Source organism: Rhopalosiphum padi, chromosome 1 (assembly GCF_020882245.1).
Source record: "Rhopalosiphum padi isolate XX-2018 chromosome 1, ASM2088224v1, whole genome shotgun sequence".
Taxonomy (NCBI): Eukaryota; Metazoa; Arthropoda; class Insecta; order Hemiptera; family Aphididae; genus Rhopalosiphum; species Rhopalosiphum padi.
Genome location: NC_083597.1, coordinates 86,370,031 through 86,397,145, shown reverse-complemented (window position 1 = coordinate 86,397,145; position 27,115 = coordinate 86,370,031). Strand labels below are relative to the sequence as shown.

Sequence of the window (27,115 nt, the reverse complement as noted above, 5' to 3'; positions counted from 1 at the left end):
ACAATAGGCCATTTAATAATTTAAGTATGTTAAATCTCTATACCTTTTCATAATTTGCATCACAAATACTTGAATATTCCGTGATTGATGGGTTACAATAAAATTTAAAAATTATTTTTTCTTTTGGAAAAGATGCCTGCTGTAAAATATCTCTTAATTTTTCCTGGAAATATAGAATAAATTATAACTTATAAAAGATTAAAATATGTTCTTAATCTATAATAATGTTTCAATAAAAATGTATGGTTTGTGTTTGATCCACTCATTGGAACTGTTCCAGTATTTCTAAAGTCATCATTGCATACATTAAATCCCTCTACAGTAACAATGTAAAAATCCACAAAACAGTCTATTGCACTGATATTCAACCCTTTTAAAAATATTAAGAACTAAAATATATTGTTCTATTAACTTATAAGCAGACATAAAACCAATATATATATTATTTTTTTTGATTGATGGATTTTAATAACTGTCTTTATTTATTATTTTATGATTTATGGTTTATTTTATAAGTATAAACTTTTAAAACTTAGATATAAAAAGAATAGTTTTTATGAATTTCTAACAACAAAATAGTTTGAAACTATTTGCGATTTTGTAATAATTCTAACTGAAAATTCATATAAAAACACCATTGTAAAATTAATAATACATTCGGTCATCACTTCGTTCAAAATCTAAAATTAAAAATTGATAATAATAAAAATTAGACTAAACATATTTATAATTTCATACGGTATGAAAAGTAATTATTTCAATAACAGTGGTTCTATAATTTATATATTTTGAATAATTTCAATAATAAGATTAAAAATGTTTAATGAGTAAAATATTATTTTACAAATGAATACCTATATAATTTGTAAATTTTTTAGTTAGACGTATTTAATAATTATTTGTGGAAATTTGGAAATATGCTCAAATATTTTTCATATTTACTGCCAACTAAATCATAATGGGCCATGATAATATTTAAACCTTATAGTACTTATGTACAATTATAAAAATTTTATGAATTTTTAAAATAATTGTCTGATATTATCATTATTTTGCAACGACAAATATCGTTAATATTTTAAATTAAACCACTCATTAAAAGTTACTGTAAATTTCGTTTAACATTTATTAACTCATTAACAACTTAAGAGTAATCCTTTATTATGTTATTAGAATTTTAAACAAAGCATAAATTGTATAGATATATACAGGGTATAATAATTTATGAATAAAATTCAACATTCAATTTTTAATATCTTTTCTTCTATTAATATACACAGTGATTTTTTTATCATTATTCACTCATTATTTCATTAAGTATTGACTTTTTTAATTTTTTCTTCCCCTTTTCTTTAATAGTGAAACCACTATCAACTTTTGATTTTCAAATGGTAACTTATATTTAAAATGCAATAAAATAGTAGGGCTATTTTTTTTATGAATTTTAACGTCAAAATCATTATTTTTCATTTAACCGTTAATGAGTTATAGCTGCTCAGAGTTGAGTGGTATGAGGTTTGTAGGTGTTCATCAAACAGGTTATTATGGCTGTGAGTCGTTGGTATAATTACAGGTACAAAGTTCATCATTGCATCGATAGTCGATAACGCATTTATTACATATGAAAATATGTACCTTTTATTATATATTACCCACGTGACTTACTGATCTTCAGAAACTAGAAGTATTATAAAAACCAAAAATCACACAAATTTGAAAAGTAATATCACGCTAAAAAATTAACGAAAAATAATAATTTGAACGTTAAAATTCATAAAAAACAGCCCTATTAATATAGTACATTTTAAATGTAGGTTACCATTTGAAAATAAAAAGTTGATCGTGGTTTTACTATAAAAGGGTGAAAAAAATAAAAATTTCATACAGTTTGAAAAAGCACGAAACAAAATATTTTTTTTAAAAATGAAAAAAAGTCAATACTTGACGAAATAATGAGTGTATAATGATAAAAGAATCACTGTGTATATTAATAGAAGAAAATATATTAAAAATTGAATGATGAGTTTTTATAAATTTATAAATTATCAGTGTTATGAATTCTGTAAATTGTTGAAAATTATGATGCACGAATGATTCAAATTTTGGTTTAGCTGTCAATATTCAAATTATAAAGTTAAATTTACTGCTACAACTGCGGGAGTGCGGGATTAAGAAGTTTAAAATGTTCATAAAGAATTATGAATTATAATAATTATATCCCACTTACCCTCACATATTATATTAAATAACAATCCATAAAATAGGGGAGATGAATATGTAAATAATAAAAGAATAAACACAACAATTTATTATAAGCGGCATACAACGTAATTTGTCAAAAAGGTAAAATAGTATAAAATTTTATAAAAACAAATTTATATTTGCAATTATATATATATATATAGATAGATATGTATGTAGGTACAGTAATTTATAATATATAAAAAAATGAAAATAATAAAAAAAATTAGTATACAATGATCGGTAAAATTTATAAAAATAATATGAATAGGTACAATAATTATTATTATACTTCGATGTGTCTAAAATTATGCTAGTAAAATACTCTCTTTGTACCAGGTGAACTGTTATTATTAATTCAATTTTTATTATTTTTATATACTATGATAATCATTTACATATTTACCTCCTTTATTTTATAGACTAGGATTATAATCATGTATGTAATAATATGTGAGAGCAACTGGTACAGCATTACTTTGAGGACCAATATGGTACATTTTTAAAATGCTAAAAACAGCCGCAGAGGTCAACTGGTCAACAACTAAAAAACTTAGATTTTAGTAAAGGAATCATAAAAAAATCCATACAAATCACGACAAAATATACACCGTTGATGTATTAACGTCACAGTGCACACTTTTCATTATTATTATAAATAGTATAAATAAACTCACATTTAAATTTTGATTCAATATACTGATCTATTAACAAATCTGCAATTATGTCAAGGCCTATTAGTAAATTAGGAAATTATGTTTCCATCACCTTGAGATATTTTTTCAAATTGTCTGTATATATTGGAGTTTCTGAGACAGTATTCGACTGTGCAAATAAATTCAATAGTTTAATTTATACATTTCTTATTATAGTAAAAAATTTAATATTAATTTTGTTCATAATGTGAAGGTTATGTTATAATTATAAAATTAATTTAAATTATAAAATAAATTATTCAAATTTTAAAATTAAATAAATATTCAATTAGGATAATTAGATACATTTTTACGTATGGAAAAAATCGATTAGATTTTATTCATATAAAAATGAAGAGTAAATAAAACCTTACATCATACTGTAAATTGTAAAGTAATACACCAGCAATCCCTGGACGATTGTCCAAAATAACTTTAAGTCCATTCATTGCATCTAACGAAAATTCATATTCAAGCATTATAGACCATTCTGATTGAGAATAGAGGCCAAAATACGTAATTATAGGCTTTCCACTTGCCAACATATCATCTAAAATTGCTATATAAATTTTAAAACATATAAATACATAATATTATATAAAAAGCGTTAGTAAGGTATGCTATTAGATATTGAGTTTAGAGATGAATTTATTGATTTTAAAATGAGGTGAGTGTATTTTTTCACTGTATCATTTTCTTTAGTCAATGAAAATTCTTCGATTTTTCAAAATTGGAAGTATTTTTTAATATAAATTTTAATCTAGTTGGTACTTAAGTAGTTACTATTAATAGTAAATTTTATAATCATATTTAAATTTATAAATTTGTATCTCAATAAAAAAAAATATAATAATATAATAATAATCGTAACAATAATAGGTACGCAAAATTTTCGTAAATATTTATAATATTATATTTATTATATGATTAAGTTTTAAAAAACCATTGATTTATTTAACTACTTTTTATAATTTTCAATAAAATATTACTCATTAGGTAAAAATTATTGAGAATTTAATACCACATCTTACAAAAATTTAATTATATTTGTATAATAATACTCAAAATACAATGGTATGCTTATTTTTTATATGCATTTGAAGTTAAAAAGTTTACGGAATTCATAAAAATCGTAAAAAAGTTATTGCAAACTATTTTATAATTAAAAATATTTAAAGACTTTTTTTTATACCTAAATTTTGAAAGATTATTACACAATTTCTCATAAGTAGTTCATGTATTGGCTGGAACCACAAAATATAAAAAATATATATTAAGATAATTATTTTGTTATAAATTAAGAACATTATTCATGAGAACATAAAACTTCTACGTATTTTATTATATTATATTACGAATTTTACTATACGCAATGGGATTTTTAAATTATTTAAAGATAATATTATCTATTTATACTATGACCCTATTTTTACTACGGTATTTACAGAAAGATGTTATTAACTTTGGATTTTTATAAATGATAAATACCTATATTAATATACAATAATATAATGATTGTAATATCTTCGGGAAAAAATTATATTATTCTACAGCAATATTAAATCTTAAATAATTAACTTTAATAGCTACACCAAAAAACATATGAAATATACTTTTTGATATAATCTGACATACTGTCTCCACTCAGAATCGTTTTTCGTATACAATTATACTAGTATTTATATACATCAACTTATTCATTTCCGGTTTAATAACAAAGCAATAAAACACATTTAAAGTACTAAATGCACAAGATAGTCACTCCAATAATTTGACAAAATATGGCTTTTGAAATGTTAAAGACTGAATGAGGAAAGTATATACTTACATTCAATGGTTAAATTTTCGTAAACAAAAAAAAAATAAAGTAACGTTAAGTCAATAAATAAATGTAACCAATATATTAAAAAACAAAAGTCGTGGTTTCGTGGACACGTTCATTTAAGTGACGAAAAAATATTTAAAAATACCGACCAAAACCACGTTCCAAATTCAACAGACTCTAGTGTTAAAAAAGTACACAATTTACTAAAAGGAATAGCTACCAATACCATTGGTGAAATTAAGCAAATTCTCATTCTATAGTAGCTACAGCATTCATTATCTAAAAATCCCTACATAATGTGTAGCTCAGTTACCTAACATACTCATAGACTCGAGTGTACTTAACAACGTGTACGCAAAAAAACAACTTCAATTACCAAACAATCCAACCAATTTTAATTTTACCTACCAAAATGACAAAAACCACTGATGTGTTTATGTTTACAATATCACAATAGTATTAATATCGACAAAATTTTAATTTTACAACATAATTTTTAAGATTAATTATTTTAACTTTAGAACTAATAATTAAGGTGTAGAAAGTCCTAAGTTAAAACGGGAAGGGGAATTTTGGATTGAAATATATATATATTATATATATGAACGGTAGATTACTCGCAATGAATTGACGTAATATATATCCGTCTATACTACGCATTAGTACACAACATTATACAGTATTTTCTTACAATTAGTTCCGAAATAATGTTTAATAATTGATTTTACATTTTACATGTCTTAAATATTGATGGTTTCGTAATGTTATATTATAGATATGTATTAAATTTAATAATTGTATAATATTACCAAAATGTTCGTAAAAATCAGTAACATTGAGGTCTAAGTCGATGTTAAGCCCAGTGTATACTAAAGTAGTACACGTATCTGGTGTTTCTGTAACTAAGACATTTGAGAGATTACAAGTTATATGATTGCGAAGACCGTAATAACCACACCACGATTTTCCAAGGGCTGAAAGCAATACAAAAAATTTAATTCATATTTCATATAATTTTTAATTTTATTGGCACACAAAATGGTTCTTTGTAATTGTTTTGAAAATTTTCTGTAGAATAGGATATATATATCTATTGTTAAAAATAAAAATTATTTATAATAATTTCTATGAATTTTTTATGAAATATATGAATATAATTATCAATATCATACAGTCAAAGTAAAATATTCTATAAGTACTGTTCTTATTAATTGGGAAAAACAAAAGCCGGGATCAAATACACAAAATCTATGTATGTTTTTCTTATTTTGTTGTAATTCATAAAATAACCATAGATCCATGACATTTCCGCCCAAATTATTGATCAGAAAAGTTTAAAAATATAATACCTGATAAATTATAAAATGTTATAATAGATAAACATTTAATAAATATTATCAGATTTTTTTTATGAGCATTTGCAATTTAAATTCAAATTATTTTGTAGTTAAATATTAATTATCTTCAATTTATAAGCTTAGTCTTAAAAATAAAACACAAATAATCCTTACCTTTTAAATTTTGAGATTGTATACGCACTGCTAAGATAAAAATGCTACTTATTAATAGTAGATAATAGTGCATTTTCACCAATTGTGGGTATTATACAAATTTAAAACATTAATAATACACGAAGTATGACGAAGTTTTTTTTTATTAAATTAGAAAATGTTTTTATACAATGAACTATTTATATTACCAATATATTCTAATAATAATGTGTTTTTAATTTATTAATCTAAATTCTATTCATATAATGTTTGTATAATTAAAACTATACTTACACAATGAATAACAAGGTTAGATCGTAATTACATACTAAATGTAAATTTTTTTTTCATTATTATTAGCTTTTAACACCACATGTACATTTATTATTTTTAATTAAAATAGGCGGTTTACAAATTTTTATTGTGATTAATAACAATAAATATGATATTTGTAATCCATTAAACTACAAACATAATTACAAAAAACAAAAGTGTTTGGGTGAATAAGGAAAAAATCACCATAAAATACCAGAATCACATGCTCCATAAATTTTGATATGAAAATATAATTTCCAAATTAACTAGAGTATTTTTAATAAAAAAAAAAAAACATATAATTTGGTGATTAGGTTAATATACCGTTTTCTGTGTAATGTGCAGATTTAATACATTATTGACGCACTGAGTGTGACTGAGTTATTATTAAAAATCATCGAAAGAATCTAGTAACAATATTGTTTTATAACTGTTTAAAGTTAGAATTTTGACAAAATTTATAAAAATCGCGTAAATTAGAAAATTATCTTGGAATTTTGTAAATTTATTCTTTATTAAAATTAATAAAACAGTGTTCACAGAAATAGGCTATCATTATTATAGGTAATTAGTATTTTATATAAATTATATAAACTGTTGTGTCTATCTGTCGATTCTGTCGCCACTACCGATCACAAAATATAACTGATAAGAAATAACCTGCAGGTACATTATTAATAAATGGAATTAATAATCCAACAATTATTGACTACTGAGTACTAACTATCAAGATATATTTCATACTTTATGAATTGTGGCTACTTTAAATTTGTAATACCATAATATGATATTATATCTATTACATTACATTATTATGGTTTTCAAACACAAAATGTAAAAATGAGGATAAAAGTAAAAAATATGTAAAAAAAATGTTTTCAAAAACATGAATACTTTTTGGAAATAATGAGTGTTTTATAATAAAAGAGTCATCCTGTATAGGTACTTTAATATTTAAAAAATACTTATACATAAAAAATATCTAGATAAATTAATATAGGTAACTGAATTTTTTATCTAAGATAAAAAAAAGATGACCAGTAGAATTTAATCTAGCTAAGATAATAGATAACAATATTTTCATCTAGATAAATTCCAACACTGAAGACAGGTAATTGTGATATAACTATTTGACCTTAACAATTGTAACACTTGTAAGTGTTTTCCAAAGTTTGATGAATCTATTTTTTAATGTTTATCAAATAGTTCACAGTTTTTTGATGGAACACCATTAAAACCATCCAAAATAGCATTGAACGCACAGGGTATGGCTTTTCACAGTTACAACAATTATGAGGGTGATCAATATCGATATGACAAACCATAAATCCTGCTCCGTTTTTTTGCACATATTGACCCTAAAGAATCAAATTATTGAAAGTACGTATATGTATTCCATTTACCAAAAAAAATTACCTTTTCGTTGTATGATTGTCGAGTACACCAATCACTTCCTATTTGTGGCTGTGTACACATCTATAAATGATTGTTTCTTATTATAATTAATTAAATTAATTAAATATTATTTATAAAGGACAGCAATCGTTTAAATAGAAGTTATATCAATAGTTTGTTGGTTAACCGTAAAGTGCCATATTATATAGACTACTTTTTATTTTGGAATACAATTTTATTTTATGGATAGCTCACATTAGTAGTCATAAGGTAGTGAGTATTTTTAATTGGTAGTGATGAGTCCCCCCCCCCTTTTTTTTTAATTGTGTGCATGTGCAAATCCATTGCGTTTGTATAATTACATCAATTTATGTGAATTTTTTACAAAAAATATGCAAGAGTCCTTAGGGTTATACATTTATAAGACAAGATAATAATTATTATCCAATAAATTATATTAAATTTTAAATATATCATAAATTTTATTTTATTTTATTTACCATTTAATGTGTAATCATTATTTTCTTGAATGATTATATATGAATGTATGATCATATTAATAAGATAATGTTAAATAATAAAAAATAATAAGTAATTTATTAATATAATATGTTAAATCTGTATACCACTTCAAAATTCGAAACACAAATACTTGTTGATTCATTTATTGGTGTTGGGTTACAATAAAATTTAAAATATGTTTTTTCTTTTGGAAAAGATGCTTCCTGTAAAACATCTTTTAATTTTTCCTAGAAATATAGAACAAATCATAACTCATATAAGATTCAAATATGCTCTTAAACTATAAAAATGTTTCAATACCAATGTATAATTTGTCTTTGGTCCAGTCATTGGAGTTATCCCGATGTTTCTTAAGTCAACACTGCATTCATTAAATAGCTCTAGAGAAATAATGTAAAAATCTAAAAAATCCGCAGCAGAGCTTATTGTACTGATATTCAGCCCTTTTAAAAATATTGAGGACTAAAATGTATTATTCTATTAATTTATAAGCAGACATAAAACCAATATATAAATATATTTTACATCCAGTATTGATTTTAATAATAATTGTCTTTATATATTATTATGTACACCTTATGTCCCAGTATTGGTTACTTTTGAGAAATTTTATATTAAATTTTAAATATTTAGATATAAAAAGCATTATTTTTTATGAATATACTCTATTAAAATAGTATATGAAATTCAATAGTTTGCTTTATAAATTTCTTATTATAGTAAACAATTTAATATTAATTTCATTCATAATGTGAAGATTCTGTTGTAATTGTAAAATTAATTCTGATTATGTAACTAAAAATTATTCAAATTTTAAAATTAACTAAGTATTCAATTAAATATATTTTTTTGGTTTGAATAACCTATGAAAAAAAAAATTGAGTAGATTTTATTTATATAAAAATGAAGGGTAAATATAACCTTAGTACCTTACATCATACTGTAAGCCGTACAGTGTTACACTAGCAATCCCTTGATGATTGTCAAAAAAAAATTGAAGTCCTTTCATTTCATCTAACGATTTGATTCCTCCATTTGAAGATTCACATGCAAGCACTGTAGCCCATTCTGATTGACCCTAGTGTCCAATATACGTAAATATGGGTTTTCCACTTGCCAACATATAATCTAATATTTCTAATAAATTTTTAAAACATATAAATACATAATATTATATAAAAAGCGTTATTATTAAGTTAGGTATGCTATTAGATATTGAGTTGAAAGATGAATTTATTGATTTAAATATGAGGTGAGTGTTTTTTCACTATGTTCTTTTGGGTCAATGAAAATACTTTGAATTTTCAAAAATGCCGGTAGTTTTAAATAACCGGGGTGGTTATAGGTAAGGCTATTTGGACAAAAAGGTGGAACAAAATTTTAAATATTAACTAAATAAATTACAGGTTTATTGCCATTAATTTACTTTATTGTGTTCACTATGGTTTAATTTTCAAAAGAAATTTTGTTTTGAATCGTTATTAGTTATAAGGCTATAATTTATTATATTTTATTTTATTTCGTGACATTCATAGAGGGGCGCCCAACATATTTCAGTGTTCCTGAAATTACTATAAGCCAGTTTATGTTTCAGTCGGTCGACAATCGTCGAACTTTGTTTATATTATTACCTCATCGTTTCCGTGTTAGTGCATTTTCCCTTTTATATAAAATTATGGCTTTAAAATGTTAAAGACTAAAAGAGGAAAGTAAATATTTTTATTCAATAGTTATATTTTCGTAAAATAAAAAGAAAGTAACGTTAAATCAATATAGAAATGTAACCAATATTTTAAAAACAAATTTCGTGGACTCGTTAATTTAAGTGACGGGTATATATTTAAAAATACTAACCATAAACACACGTGTAATTCAAAAAGCTCAGTGTTCACCTAAAATTGAGTTCAAGCATCTGCACAATCAACTTTAACCGCACTAATTCTCATCACACACAACTCATCCAAATATTTTTATGTTCAGATAAAAGTTATAAGAAATAGAATAAATAAAATATTCAATTAGAAACATGAATTAAATTAAAAAGCATAAATGAACCTTTAAATATCAAAATTCTAAAACATGTAACATAGAAAATTTACGCTCAGCAGATCACGTTTAACTCCGTTAGTTTAAAAATCATAGTAAATCGAATGAATTGCCTTATCATAAACTTGATGGTAAGAACATTATTAATTGTTTTCGTGTTTGTTTTATAACGATTATTAAGTCAGTTATGAGTATTTTTCATTTATGCTATATTGTATACAGTATACGCATAACTTGCTTGAACATTCGTAAAAAAAAACATGAACATAGATAATATTATTACCTTCAAGTTTCATAATCATCAAGATCGTACTCAAAACACACATTCGTGTGAGAATTGGTGGTATAATAAAAAATAAAAATAAAATATTTCTAAATTTCTATGTTTATATAATTTGAGAAAACTACAGGAACGGGAAGTAGAATTCTTAACCTCTTTCAAAAGTAAAATCTAATAACTCAGTACTAATGTTCACAGTTGAAGAGTATCATATATCAGCCGAATACCAATGAAACAATATCGACTTGATATTTATCTCTTATATGTTCTATGTATTTACATATTAATATAGTATCGTAATACCTATTCTATGCGTAATATTTAGTTTGAAGTAAAAATTATAAACTCTCCAGTTACAAATGGTGTGGGACAATTTTAAATTTAAATTTAATAACAGTGTTAATTGCCAATTCGTTGTGTTCACTATTGTTTCTTTTTCAAATTACATTATTTTTGAATCTTAACAAATTTTTTACTATACCTAGTTTATTTTATTTTATGAAACTTATTAGGGCGTCAACATTTTTCAGCCTGATTTATTTCATTAATCCAGGCCCGATTAAGTTTAAAATTAGAATTTTTAGATAATTGATTGAGTTTTATATTCCGTCCTAGACTACAAATGGTATTTGAATACTGCATTAGTAAACAACAATTTTGTCAGGATTTATAATATATATTATATTATATTATATTTTACCCATCGTCAATATTTTTTTTTCATTATAGAGGTATATTATGCCTGTAGTAATTTAAAAAATATTATTATATTACTATAATCGTTGTACAAATAGGGATCGCCAATTTGATGATTTAAATTTACAGGAACTCCATCGAAAATTATACACGTGCATTCTTCTGTCATGTCTGTAACTTTGAAATCCGATAAACCACAATATTCCTTGACGGCACCATAAAAACAACATGACGATTTTCCAGGCCCTGAAAACCAAACAATAAAATCATATTTTTAATATTTTTTCGTACACAATATTATGCTTATTTAAAAATATAGCACAGATGTTGTGATAATTTAACATAAAAAATGTATGAATAAATAACACTTCGAATTATAGTGGACTGTATAATAATGTTTTTATTGTATCACCGCGAGTAATGATTTCATACAGGAATTCACAATATACCGCTCAGAATAGTTTTCCGTGTCCTGTATGCAATGGTTTAACACTTTAATATTGAACGCACATCACGCCATGACAATTATTAACACAACGACGCGGTATCTTCGATATATATTGTTTAACAAACTGGTTATGCCTATAGTTGGCCTTTTCAATATTGTTGACACGTGTTATTGTACTCAAAACTTATTACACGCATAATAATAATATGATGATGATTATAATTGTTGAAATGTCAATGCGTGCATATTAATATGTGGTATTTGAGAATTTGAATTGTCCACTTGTGATAATATGATGTAAATTTTATTCCATTCGGTAGTTATTCATTACTTTTAGGACAACTCAGGTTTTTTAATTCATAAATTTCCTATTTATAGTTATTAATTATAATATTTATACAGTTTGTTAACTGTCTGTTTTAAATTTTAAAAAAGAATTTATGTACTATGTCATTGTAAAACACATATTTTGTACTTATTGTAAAATACCTTTTATATAAACGTTATAGAGATATAATTTAGATTATTTAAATAAAAACACATTATTGACAGAGTAAGTAATATAAATAGTTAATTATAAATGGTGTATATGGTTTACTGAAATAAAAAATAATATCTTCATCGACCCGTATGGATGAAATTTTAATTCTGCACATTACACAATACAAATAAAAATGTATTTTTGTCAACCTTTACTTTTAATTTGTACCATTCTTATCTTAGCAGTACATACGCAATGTAAGAAAGATTTAAAAGGTAAGATTTCTATTCAAAAGATTAACAAAAAAAAAAATACTGTCATTATTATGGGAGTCTTTATGATTCTGTGTGGAGACGGTCTGTCAGCACTCAGCCTATATTGATAAGTATATTTTATTAAATATTCTTTTGATATACTTATTAAATTAATTTATTTTAATTTAAATATTACAGTAGGTTCGTACATTTTTTTCCAACAATATTACATTTAGGCAATGTATTTCAAGTATTTAATTATAATAATAATATATATTTATTATTTATAACAAATTATAGCACTTTATATAACTCAACATTTTTTCAACTTTCTGTAAATACATAAAGCAGTATGATAAAGTTAGTATTAAAATTGTATTATGCATATATAATGGTAATATAAATATTTCATAATAATTTCAATTAGCCAGTATTAGATTGGATTGAGAAAAAATCCGTTTTTATTTCATTTCTTTTTTTCTCCGATTTTGCATATAGGACAGAAGAAAAACATCTCCTTCGGGACAATCAACCTAATTGCATTTTACTATGCATTAGTTTGTTCAAGAAAAAAATGATATGAAATAAGTGTAATTTTTTTTAGGGCCTGGAAGATCGTCATGTTGTTTTAGTGATTTTCGCCAAGGTTATTGTAATTTCTCGGAAGTTCGAGTTATAGACATACCTCAAGAGTGCACGTCATTAGTTTTCAATGGGGCTTTTGTGGGTTCAACCTTTCAAGTTGATAACGCCGATTTACAAATCAATTACAGTAATAAATTCCATAATTATTTTATCCTATTATAAAAATTAATAAAGACATAATAAATTGTGAAAAGACTAAAATTTAAGACATTTAGCTAATATAACTAGTAATGGAAGAATTTACATTAGATTTTAAATCTTTTTTACACACTAAAATTTAAAGAAAACAAATCATTGTAAAATCAATTTATTCATAGCCCCGCCAAAAATCTAAAATGTTGCAACCTCATTATTTTTATTTTAATATTATTATATTAGGTATTTATGTGCTTTATAATTGATATAGCGGTTTTAGACGAATTATTGAAAAGTGAAATAGATGTATTTATATACTACGGCCCTAGCGTTGAATCGAATTGGACCTTAATGTTTCCTAATGAATGTTCGGATGGAGGAAAGAATTTATCAAAAGCAATGGAAGGATTAAACACTTTTTTGACCGATCATAAGGGGTTAGCTGGTGTTATACTTACTGCTATACAGTCTGAGGTAAGGACCGGTTTAATTTAATTTTTAAATTAACTAATTTGTAATGTGTTCAAATGTATTATGTACTCTTTCGTTTGTATTTATTATTTCCATAGAATTTCAGAAATATTTTTAAAATATTAAAATATATGTTGGTGTTGGACATAATATATGTTTCAAAAATAATTTACCAATCATTTTATCATTCACAGATCTTTTAACCTCTATCTTATAATTAAAGAGGATTCCATGTCATCGTTCAGTGACATACAAACAGTAAAAACATAATTCATTAACATCCAGTTTCTGATTATTATCAATATTTTCCATTTAACTGCAATTTCCACAACTATAGGTTTATAACTAATAATCACTTTTCAACAATTCTTAACATTATGATTTTTTCATATTCTATATATATTATATAATTACATGTTTAGATATTTATTATTCTATTTTTAATATTGTTATGTTAGGAATAATTAATTCTAATATCTAATAGCTTTACTAAAAAATAGAAAAAGAGGACACACTTATAATACAATTTCTGACAGTACTATGCTGGTAATATATATTTTGGTAACAATATTTATAATAATACTACTCGTATTTATAAATGATAGTAATATATTTGTTGAAGTTATATTATTACAATGCTTCGAATAGTCAATAATATGATATAAAAATATCATTATACACTATATTTGATTTCTACAGCCTGAGGAATCAGCATTTCCGACATATTCTGAAAATTTTAAAAAATATGTTGATATGTTGAGAAAAAAGTTTCCAGAATTGATCATTGGATTGGATATATTCGGAGGTATTCTAATGAATCAGTATATGGATCCAAAATTCACTTGTGAGTATTTATATATGTTTATATTATTTATAATAAAAATATGTAATTTATGTGAAGACAATGGTACATGGTGTATCTTTTATCACATACATTCTTTAATTTTTCGTGGACTTTTTTTTTAAATTTTATATTTCTCATCACGCTCTAAAAATAGGTATAATTTACTTTATATGTTGAATGTTAACAGCTTCTTGAAAAGTTAAGTTTATTTCACTATACATTATTAAATGCAATATTCTAAAATGTATTAATTCTTAATAGTTATATGTTAAGTAATTGGAATAGGTACATTTAAATAATTTATTAGAGCTAAGTACAACAATAATTAATACTATAATAATTGCTATGGCAATTGTATACAACTTTTTAAAAACTTAAATCGGAAATCTAACGAATAACTTTAAAAAATCAATCATTTAAATACGGATAATTAATTTCTAAACAGGAATTAAAATAAAAACCATAAATAAATGGAAATCACTATAATTTTCACTGTATATTAATTGTCGAGTGAGTCACTATTATGTGTGTTAAATTTTAATTTCATGATATGTCATTGATACAAAAAAAGATTCAGAGTAAAAATATATTTATTTTATTTTTCGTTTAGAAATTAAATTGAATAATTTGTATTAACAATATTTTTTAAAGGGTTGAATATCAGCGTTATAGACTACGCTATTGATTTTTACGCTGTTACTACAGAGTACTTTAATTTATGCACTGCTGACTTCAGAAATACTGGAATTGCTCCACTGAATGGATCAAATACCAATCATACATTGGTATTAAAACTTAAATATTGATCAAGAGCAAATTTTAATCACATAATTTAATATATATTGTATTATTGTTATAGGATAAATTAAAAGATGTCTTACAGCAGGCATGTATACCAACAGAAAAAACATACTTTACATTTATACTTAACCCGGATACACCTGATGATACACTTACTATGTGTGATGTGAATAATGAAAAGGTATACGAATTAAATTTAAAAATAAATTAATACACAATTTATTATTTATTAGTTAAGCTTAAGTTATTAATATAATCAAACACTATATCCCATAAGAGAATAATAACACAATCTTATGAATATAAATAAAATAAAATAATATAACGTTATACTAATAAATTAAGAACAGGTATTATTTATATCATGGACTTTCCCAGTATGAAAAAATTAAATATTTACGGCTAACCAAAAAACTATTGAAAAAATGACAATCCTTTATCATTATATATGTAGATTTAAAGATTCTTAACATTTTTTTAATATATTAACAAAAAAATTTATAGGTGTGTACTCAGCCACAAGTAGCATGTGATTGGTGTGTAGGGACCTTATTATCATACAATGAAAAAGTAATTTTTTTTTTTTAGTAAATAAAATATGCGTAATTTTAATAATTTAATTATTTTAGGGTCAATTTGCGCATACAAACGGAGCAGGATTTATAGCTCGTTACATTGATTTTGATGACCCTAATAATTGCTGTAACTGTGAAAAACCATTTCCTACCTTTAACGCTATTCTAGATGGTTTTAATGGTGTTTCAACAAAACCTTGTGATTTATTTGATTTACCTTAAAAAAAAAATCATCAAACTTTGAAAACAATCATAAACGCTACAATTTTTAAATTCAAATAATTCAAATAAAATTGATATATAAATCATTATATCACAATATTACGTGTTTTAACCTTTTATTCATTATTTATTAGAAATTTAATCGGAGTTAAAATCCCGGTGGCAGAATCCAAGGCCGTACCTTCGGGGTGGCACAACCCCCCCCCCACCGAATTTTTTTTGTGTTATATTATGTGGTAGTAAAATAACTATTTATTCAATCTCTGTTTTAATCAAACCACAATTTTTTTTAGCTTAAACCCCCCCATTACCCCGAAATTAATTTTCAGTTACGGCCTTGGCAGGAACACACCACCGGTGGCTACCAACTAAACATAGTAGATAATTCGAACAGCTGCAAGACTCTGTTATCCATATCGGCTATTACAGATTTTATTATTAGTTATCACTTTTTCTAGAAAAAAAAGTTTAAAAAAAACATGATATTTTTAATTTAGGACGTATAGTATTGAATGACATGTGAATAAAAATACGTAATATCGCCTAATTGGGCCATGTACAAATTACGTGATCCCAATATATTTATATGTGGTATTTGGAAATTTAAATTGTCCACTTGTGTAATATGATGTAAATTTTATTTTATTCGAAAGTTATTCATTGCTTTTCGACAACTTCAGCTGTCATTTAGTCATAAATATCCTATTTATAGTTGTTAATTACCTACTCTATTTATACAGTTTGTTAACTGTCTGTTTTAAATTAAAAATTAAGAATTTTTGTACTATGTCATTGTAAAACACATATTTTGTACTTATTGTAAAAAACCTTTTATATAAACATTATAGAGATATAATTTAGATTATTTAAATAAAAACACATTATTGACAGAGTAAGTAATATAAATAGTTAATTATAAAACGGTGTTTATGGTTTACTGAAATAAAAAATAATATCTTCATCGACCCGTATGGATGAAATTTTAATTCTGCACATTACACAATACAAATAAAAATGTATTTTTGTCAACCTTTACTTTTAATTTGTACCATTCTTATCTTAGCAGTACATACGCAATGTAAGAAAGATCTAAAAGGTAAGATTTCTATTCAAAAGATTAACAAAAAAAAAAAATACTGTCATTATTATGGGAGTCTTTATGATTCTGTGTGGAGACGGTCTGTCAGCACTCAGCCTATATTGATAAGTATATTTTATTAAATATTCTTTTGATATACTTATTAAATTAATTTATTTTAATTTAAATATTACAGTAGGTTCTTACATTTTTTTCCAACAATATTACATTTAGGCAATGTATTTCAAGTATTTAATTATAATAATAATATATATTTATTATTTATAACAAATTATAGCACCTTAAATAATTCAAAATTTCTTTCATCTTTCTGTAAATATATAAAACTGTATGATAATATTAGTATAAAAATTATAACGTGTATAATGGAAATCCGTGAATAATGGAAATATAAACATTTCGAGAACATTTCAAATAATCCATATTAGTTTGGTTTGCAAAAAAATTCCGTTTTTATTTAGTTTTAATTTTTTTTCCGATTATGAATAAAGGACTAAGATTTAAACTTTTGACCAACAATGTACTAACAATTTTCAACTTTCCACTTGTAACCATCACCATATTTAAAATCAAAGCATATTGACTGTCCCAAAGGTGATGACAGAAAGAAGAAGATACTACTTACTTCTTGAAAATCAATATATTCATCGCTCCGTTAGAAATACAAAAAAAAGTAAAACAGGTAAAACATTTTAGAACTTATGGGCGTGCTCTTTTATGTAATTGATAATCACGAATGTAAAATAACTTTCTTCTTTCATACATTTTTTAAATTCTAATAATAAAGCTAGCAACCACCAAATACAATATACATCATGCTTTATAGGATCATGTTTTATATTATGTTTTTAGTAAGTCTCTGGTTTGTACGCTGTATCGAAATAATTATGTACTTTACTCATATTTTTCATACAGATATTTTTGAATTCTTTATGGTTATCTATGAAAATTAATTATGATACTATTGTCTTAACACTTTATCTTAACGTCTTCTCAAGGAAGACCAATTTAATTGCATTTTACTATGCATTAGATTGTTCAAGAAAAAAAGATACAAAATAATTGTAATTGTTTGGTTTTAGGGCCTGGAAAATCGTCATGTTTTTATAGTGATTTTCGCCAAAGCGATTGTAAATTCTCAGAAGTTCCAGTTTCAAAATTACCACTAGAGTGCACGTCTTTAATATTCAATGGGGTTTTTATGGATTCGGAATATAAAGTTATTAAATTCGAAGATCCACCTATTAATTACAGTAATAATTACATAATTATACTATTATAAAAATTGATAAAGACATAATAAATTATGAAAAGACTAATACTTACGCCATATTATAATTAACTATTACAACTAAATATGGAAGAATTTACATTAGATTTTAAATCTTTTTTACACACTAAAATTTAAAGAAAACAAATCATTGTAAAATCAATTTATTCATAGCCCCGCCAAAAATCTAAAATGTTGCAACCTCATTATTTTTATTTTAATATTATTATGTTAGGTATTTATGTGCTTTATTATTGATATAGCGATTTTAGACGAATTATTGAAAAGTGGAAAGGATGTTTTTATATACTACGGTCGCGGAATGCAAAAAAATTGGACTACAATGCTTACTAATGAATGCCCTAATGGAGGAAAAAATTCATTAAAAGAAATGGAAGGATTAAGGACTTTTTTGGACGACCATAAGGGGTTAGCTGGTGTTATACTTGCAGGTTTACAGTATCAGGTAAAGATCGATTTAATTTAATTTTTAAATTAATAAATTTGTAATGTGTTCAAATGTATTATGTGCTATTTCGTTTGTATTTATTATTTCCATAGAATTTCAGAAATATTTTTAAAATGTTAAAATATATGTTGGTGTTAGACATAATATATGTTTCAAAAATAATTTACCAATCATTTTATCATTCACAGATCTTTTAACCTCTATCTTATAATTAAAGAGGATTCCATGTCATCGTTCAGTGACATACAAACAGTAAAAACATAATTCATTAACATCCAGTTTCAGATTATTATCAATATTTTCCATTTAACTGTAATTTCCACATCTATAGGTTTATAACTAATAATCACTTTTCAACAATTCTTAACATTATGATTTTTTTCATATTCTATATGTATTATATAATTAAATGTTTAGATATAGACTACTTATTCGATTTTTAATATTATTATGTTAGGAATAATTAATTCTAATATCTAATAGCTTTACTAAAAAATATAAAAAGAGGACACACTTATAATACAATTGCTGAGAGTGCTTTGCTGGTAATATATTATTAATAATTATTATTGTAAATAATAGTAATATATTTGTTGAAGTTATATTATTATAATGTTTCGAATAGTCAATAATATATATAAACAATATTATTATACACTATATTTGATTTCTACAGGTTGATTCCCCAGAATTTCCAACATATACTGACGATTTCAAAAAATATCTTGATGTATTTAGAACTACTTTTCCAGACTTGTCAATTGGGTTGGATATATACGGATTTTCTATAATAGATCAGTATACCATTCCAAAGTTCAAATGTGAGTATCTATGTATGTTTATTTTATTCATAATAACAATATGTAATCTGTATGAAGACATTGGAACATGGTGGTCAAAAAATTAATCATTTAAATGCAGATAAATACAGATAACTAATTTCTAAGACAGGAATTAAAATAAAATCATAAATAAATTGAAATCCCTATACATTCTGCTGTATATTAGTTGTGGAGCGAGTCAGTATTATGTTTGTGTTAAATTTTAATGTCATGATATGTCATTGTATACAAAAAAAAGATTCGGAGTAAAAACATATTTATTTTATTTCTCGTTTAGAAATTAAATTGAATAATTTGTATTAACAATATTTTTTAAAGGGTTGAATATCAGCGTTATAGATTACGCTATTGATTTTTACGCTGTTACTATGGAGTACTTTAATGTATGTACTGATGAATTCAGAAATACCGGAATTAGTCCAATCAATGGATCAAATACAAAGTATACATTGATATTAAAACTTTAATATTGAATAAGAACAAATTATAATCTCATAATTTATTCTATTGTTCTAGGATAACTTAAAAGATGTCTTACAGCAGGCATGTATACCAACAGAAAAAACATACTTTACATTCAGAATCAATCCAGACTCACCTAATAATACACTCAATATGTGTGATGTAAATAATGAAATGGTATACGAAATACGAATTAAATTTAAAAATAAATTAATACACAATTTATTATTTATTAGTTAAGCTTAAGTTATTAATATAATCAAACACTATATCCCATAAGAGAATAATAACACAATCTTATGAATATAAATAAAATAAAATAATATAACGTTATACTAATAAATTAAGAACAGGTATTATTTATATCATGGACATTCCCAGTATGAAAAAATTAAATATTTACGGCTAACCAAAAAACTATTGAAAAAATGACAATCCTTTATCATTATATATGTAGATTTAAAAATTCTTAACATTTTTTTAATATATTAACAAAAAAATTTATAGATGTGTACTCAGCCACAAGTAGCATGTGATTGGTGTGTAGAGACCTTATTATCATACAATGAAAAAGTAATTTTTTTTTTTTTAGTAAATAAAATATGCGTAATTTTAATAATTTAATTATTTTAGGGTCAATTTGCGCATACAAATGGAGCAGGATTTATGGTTCGTTTTATTGATTTTGACGACCCTGATAATTGCTGTAACTGTGAAAAACCATTTTCTGCCTTTAACGCTATTCTAGATGGTTTTAATGGTGTTTCAACAAAACCTTGTGATTTATTAAATTTACCTTAGAAAAAATCATCAAACTTTGGAAAACAATCATAAACGTTACAATGTTTAAATTCAAATAATTATAATAAAATTGATATATAAATCATTATATCACAATATTACGTGTTTTAACCTTTTATTCATTATTTATTACTTTATTAGAAATTTAATCGGAGTTAAAATCCCGTAGGCAGAATCCAAGGCCGTACTTTCGTGGTGGCACAACCCCCCCCCCACCGAATTTTTTTTGTGTTATATTATGTGGTAGTAAAATAACTATTTATTCAATCTCTGTTTTAATCAAACCACAATTTTTTTTAGCTTAAACCCCCCCATCACCCCGAAATTAATTTTCAGTTACGGCCTTGGCAGGAACACACCACCGGTGGCTACCAACTAAACATAGTAGATAATTCGAACAGCTGCAAGACTCTGTTATCCATATCGGCTATTACAGATTTTATTATTAGTTATCACTTGTTCAATGTACATTTATCTATATCGTCTTGGGTCGGGTATAAAGCAGGCACGGGTCGTCAGTGGTTATCTAAACGTTGCGTCGGTGACAATACCGTAAAATTGCCACAGTCACCTCATTAGTGACAATAAGTGTACTCTTGTATTAAATTTATTATTATTAAAATATTATTTTAAATTATTATTATCCAATAAATTACAATATCATACAGTCCACTGGGTCTTTTTATGTGTTCAATTGCATCTAAGCCCAAACATTGGTCCAGACGAGCCGGATCGAATCGTGCGCGTCAATATTATTACACGCATTGTAGTAATTTGATTTACAAATTCACGGTTGACTTACAAGTTCAAGGAAGAAGATCAATAAAAAGCTTCAAAAAAGAAGACAGCATCAGGTAAGTGAGTCTCAATTCAACACGTATTAAAATAAAAAGTGGCCTTCTCCATAAGTCTTATTAATTTGTCCTTGACTTAAAATAAATCTGTTAGGGAAATTATACTCTATATAAGTCTATATCCACAACATTATATCATTATAACATTAAAAACAGTAGATAGTGGGTAGAGGTCGATCACAATGGCCAACGATAATAATGAATTAGCGGCATACGTTCTACGCCGTGGTCAAATAAAAGGGCAGCTTACTCGGTTTCAAACATTTCTGGACGAGCCAAAGTCCAAGTAGTCCAACGTTGCTACGCAATTAATATTACGGGCTGAAAAGATACGCGAAGCATGGAGCGAATTTGATGCCATACAAAATAATATAGAGATATTAGACGTTAGTAATGAACAGGTACAATATAGGTCCACATTCGAAGACTTATACTATGATTTAATGTCACAAGTCGACGATAGATTAACGGGAAATAAAGCGCCTGCGCAAGGCCAACAATTAACACAGGCTGATCAAGGGGAAGCTACAAAAAGTCACAGTTTTTCATTTGTAAAACTTAAGCCACTCGAAATTCCTACATTCACGGGAAAATTCGATGATTGGGTCACGTTTCATGATATATACTGTGCAATGATACATACAAATAATTCATTATCAGATATACAAAAATTTTATTATTTAAGAAATGCATTAGAAGGCGAAGCCACTTCGATAATAAAAAACTTGGAAACGTCCTCATCGAACTATGCAATTGCGTGGAAAATAATTACCACAAGATATAATAATACACGTATGTTGATACAAACGCATACGAAACGTATTTTTGATTTAGAACCAATCAATAAAGAATCGGCAATTAAATTAAAACAATTAACTGATTCACTAAACGGACATATGCAAGCATTAAAAGCTCTAAATCACGATCCGTACAAGTGGGGTGCGTTGCTATTGCATGTAATTTACACAAAACTTGATACGAATACGATCAAGCAATGGGAAACGGAAGTGTCCAGAGAAGAACTACCCATTACCCAATGTACAAATGTTAATGGAGTTTCTAGGTAAAAGGAATCAAATGTTAGAGTCTGTAGAAAACGCTAGATTACTAACAGTCAAGCAAAACGAATCTAATTATTCATTATCTAAAATATCGAAATTTGGAACATCAAAGAAGGGTGCGTCAACATTTTTATCTACATATAAAATGAAATGTTACATGTGTCAACAACCACACCCAATTTACAAATGTACCGAATTTCTGGCACTTGACATAGCGTCCAGAATAAGCAAAGTCAATGAATTAAAATTATGCAAAAATTGTTTAAAAAAAACCGACCATCATATAAATCAATGTCCATCGAGAAAGTGCGTAAAATGTCAACAGTTGCATAATTCACTTTTACATAAGGAAACAAGTCCGGTTAACGAAAATAACGATATATTATCAAACAATGCATTAGTATCTGCGCATACAGCAAAAGTCGACGTTGATAGCGAAGTGTTATTAGCTACAACCATAATAAAAATATCGAGTCCCGCTGGTAGGCATTCACACGGGCGAGTGTTATTAGATAGCGGATCACAAAGCAGTTTTATAACAAACAACTTAGTGAACCAACTCGGACTTCAACGTGAAAAAGTAAACATTCCAATATGCAGTATCAGTGAAACGAATAATACAATAAAATATAAAGTAACTGCTGTTATCAAGTCATTAAATAATTCATACTCTACGATGATTGATTTATTAGTATTGTCGAAAATAACGGGCAAATTACCACGAACTATACGCAGTGTAAACGTTCCGAGTGACATTTACATGGCAGACCCGTCGTTTAATTACCCGGGTAATATAGATATCCTTATCGGCGGAGACACTTATTGGGACATAATGTGCGCTGATAAAATAAAAACCAACAATGGTCCATATCTACAAAAAACATTGTTTGGTTGGTTAGTAGTAGGTAAAACGTCGAATAATTTAAATATGACAAGACGGAACACATGTTTGTTAGCAACTCAAAATCAATACAAAATATTAGAAGGTAAAATCGAAGCGTTCTGGAAAATGGAAGAAGTGTCGGTAAAACGCAATTTCACTGACGAAGAAAATGCATGTTCGAAACATTTTAATAACAACGTCACGAGAAACGAAGACGGTAGATTTGTAGTGAGGTTACCATTCAAGGACAATTATCGACAGTTAGGTAACTCATATGCATCAACATTACGAAGATTCTTGTCATTAGAAAAACGATTACTCAATAATACCGAGCTATATACCAAATATAAAATGTTTATGATAGAATATGAAAGGCTTGAACATATGGAGTGTGTTAACAATGCAGGCAGCGAATAAACAAGTAATCAATGACAATAATTGTTTTTATCTACCGCACTCGTATGTGATAAATGACCGCAGTAGAACAACAAAGCTTCGTGTTGTTTTCGACGGGTCAGCAAAAACAAGTACCGGCATATCATTAAATGATACGCTAATGAATGGTCCAAAACTACAGCCTGATCTGTTAGAAATCGTAATTCGATTTAGAACACATAGATATGCGTTTTCGGTCGATATAAAAAAAATGTATCGACAAGTATTAATACACAAGGAAGATCGCGATTATCAACGCATATTGTGGAGATCCGATCCAAATAATGAAATTAAAATTTATAAATTATGCACAGTTACGTACGGTTTAGCACCTGCAGGATTTTTGGCAGTAAGTTGTGTTAACCGCGTTGCTGAAGACACCGCAAACGTAAAACTAAAAGAAATTATAAAAAACGATTTCTGTGTTGACGATTGTCTTACCGGAGCGGATACATTGACGGAAGCAATACAATTACGTAATGAACTAATTTCAGTTATGCATAAGGCAGGATTTGAATTATCTAAATGGACAGCAAATCATAAGAATCTAATCCCGGACACAAATGAAAACGAAGCATCGGCTGTATCAATGGATAAAGAGAGTGTGAAGACGTTGGGCTTATATTGGGAACCAAACAGTGATTATTACACCTACGTCGTTCAAACTCCGAAAACAAACATTAAGGTAACCAAAAGAGACATTATTGCTGGACTAGCAACACTATTCGATCCATTAGGTTTAGTAGGTCCAGTAATATTAGTGGGCAAAATATTATTACAAGATTTATGGCGTGAAAAAATAGGATGGGACAGTCAAATTCCACCACACATGCAATTGGTGTGGGACGGTTATATCAGTTGCTTAAATGAGCTCAATTCATTTAATATACCACGTTGGCTTGGATCTGATAATGATAAACAAATCGAAATACACGGGTTTGCAGATGCGTCCATGAAAGCGTACGGCGCCTGTATATATATATGCGTACGTCAGATAAAGACGGTAATATCACATGTCAATTAGTGTGTGCCAAATCTCGTATTACGCCAATAAAGGTAATTTCTATTCCTAGATTAGAACTGTGCGCGGCGCTACTCTTATCACGTTTAATGTCCACAATTATACCAGCACTTAACATAAGTGTGTCTAAAAGATATTTTTGGACAGATTCTACTGTCACTTTGGCCTGGCTAGCAGCAGATTCCGGCAAGTGGAAAACATTTGTTGCAAATCGCGTCAGTGAAATCCACACTTTAACTAATAGATTGGAGTGGGGACATGTAAAATCGATCGACAATCCAGCTGACGTATTGTCACGAGGGTGTACGCCAAACGAATTAAAAAACAATACGCTTTGGTGGCACGGTCCGGTATGGTTAAAGAATAATGAATTTAAATGCTCAACAGCATACACCGAAGATTACGAAAATATAAATGATATTAAAAATGAAGAAAGGATCACGCCTATTGTGGTGTGTACAACAAAGGTGGGCGCGTTATTCGATATTGATAAGTATTCGTCGCTGAACAGATTATCGCACGTCGTTGCGTATTTGTTACGATACAAAAACAACTCATTATCAAAACGTAATAACATTCCGCGAATTACCGGCCCGCTTAATGTATACGAGATATCAACCGCAATAAAAGCAATAATTAAACTATTACAAGGCTTATATTTCTCTTCCGAAATTAAGGATTTAAAAGGCAAACGTAATGTGTCGTTGAGTAGTAAGATATACAAATTAAACCCGTTCATAGATGATGATGGCATCGTGCGCGTGGGTGGTAGACTAACCAACGCGACAATTATTGATACTGATCAACGATTTCCGATTATTATACCTAATGAGACAAACTTTTCAAAATTAATTATATTACGCGAACACGAAAGATTAATGCACGCTGGTCCGCATGCTACACTTGCTACGGTGCGATTAAAATATTGGCCACTCAATGGGCGAAGATGTGCGCGAAAAGTTGTATATCAATGCGTGAAATTTTTAGGGCACGACCGAAAAACGTGTCACCTTTAATGGGTAATTTACCTAAATTCAGAGTGGATCGGCCAAGTAGATGTTTCGAAAATTGTGGAGTAGATTATGCAGGTCCGTTTCTATTAAAATGCAGTAATCGACGAAATGCCGCAGCTCAAAAGGCATACATATGCGTGTTCGTATGTTTCGCGACAAAGGCGTTGCATTTAGAGCTGGTGTGTGATTTAAGCACGGATGCATTTATCGCAGCTCTAAAAAGATTCATATCCCGCCGAGGTCTTTGTAAAAATATATATTCGGATAACGCCACTTGTTTCGTAGGCGCGAACAACAAATTGAACGAATTAAAACAATTAATGTCGGCGGATGATCACAAAAATCGTATTAATCAATTTATGACCGGTAACGAAATGATATGGCACTTCATCCCTCCACGAGCACCACATTTCGGCGGATTGTGGGAGGCGGCGGTTCACAGCATTAAAAAACATTTAAATCGCAGTATAGGATCCGTAAAAATGACCTACGATGAGTTTTATACGCTATTAGTTCAGATTGAA

General features: G+C 26.7%; 4 protein-coding genes across 4 annotated transcripts in view; 3 read left to right on the top strand and 1 right to left on the bottom strand.

Annotated features, from left to right (window-relative positions):
* Positions 1 to 7,536: 7,536 nt before the first annotated feature.
* On the bottom strand, positions 7,537 to 9,130 carry LOC132917442 (uncharacterized). The gene is made up of 4 exons (XM_060978190.1): positions 8,784 to 9,130; positions 8,588 to 8,710; positions 7,983 to 8,042; positions 7,537 to 7,924 (listed from the first exon to the last, which is right to left on the bottom strand). The coding sequence occupies exons 1-4, from the start codon at positions 8,811 to 8,813 to the stop codon at positions 7,748 to 7,750; spliced, it is 390 nt and encodes a 129-aa protein (XP_060834173.1). The 5' UTR covers positions 8,814 to 9,130; the 3' UTR covers positions 7,537 to 7,747.
* A 4,631-nt stretch (positions 9,131 to 13,761) lies between these two features.
* LOC132927102 (uncharacterized) lies at positions 13,762 to 16,930 on the top strand. The gene is made up of 6 exons (XM_060991567.1): positions 13,762 to 13,942; positions 14,639 to 14,783; positions 15,435 to 15,568; positions 15,643 to 15,765; positions 16,089 to 16,154; positions 16,214 to 16,930. Exons 1-6 carry the CDS (start codon positions 13,820 to 13,822, stop codon positions 16,379 to 16,381), a joined length of 759 nt encoding a protein of 252 aa, XP_060847550.1. The 5' UTR covers positions 13,762 to 13,819; the 3' UTR covers positions 16,382 to 16,930.
* Positions 16,931 to 24,768: 7,838 nt separating this feature from the next.
* Positions 24,769 to 26,457, top strand: LOC132927095 (uncharacterized). Its single transcript, XM_060991556.1, has 3 exons — positions 24,769 to 25,528; positions 25,582 to 26,346; positions 26,453 to 26,457. Exons 1-3 carry the CDS (start codon positions 24,769 to 24,771, stop codon positions 26,455 to 26,457), a joined length of 1,530 nt encoding a protein of 509 aa, XP_060847539.1.
* Positions 26,458 to 26,524: 67 nt separating this feature from the next.
* The window catches only part of LOC132927086 (uncharacterized), a 2,432-nt gene continuing 1,841 nt past the window's right edge, over positions 26,525 to 27,115 (top strand). The window contains exon 1 of the mRNA XM_060991544.1: positions 26,525 to 27,115. This exon is cut by the window's right edge and continues 360 nt beyond it. Coding sequence (XP_060847527.1) covers positions 26,525 to 27,115 — 591 coding nt within the window.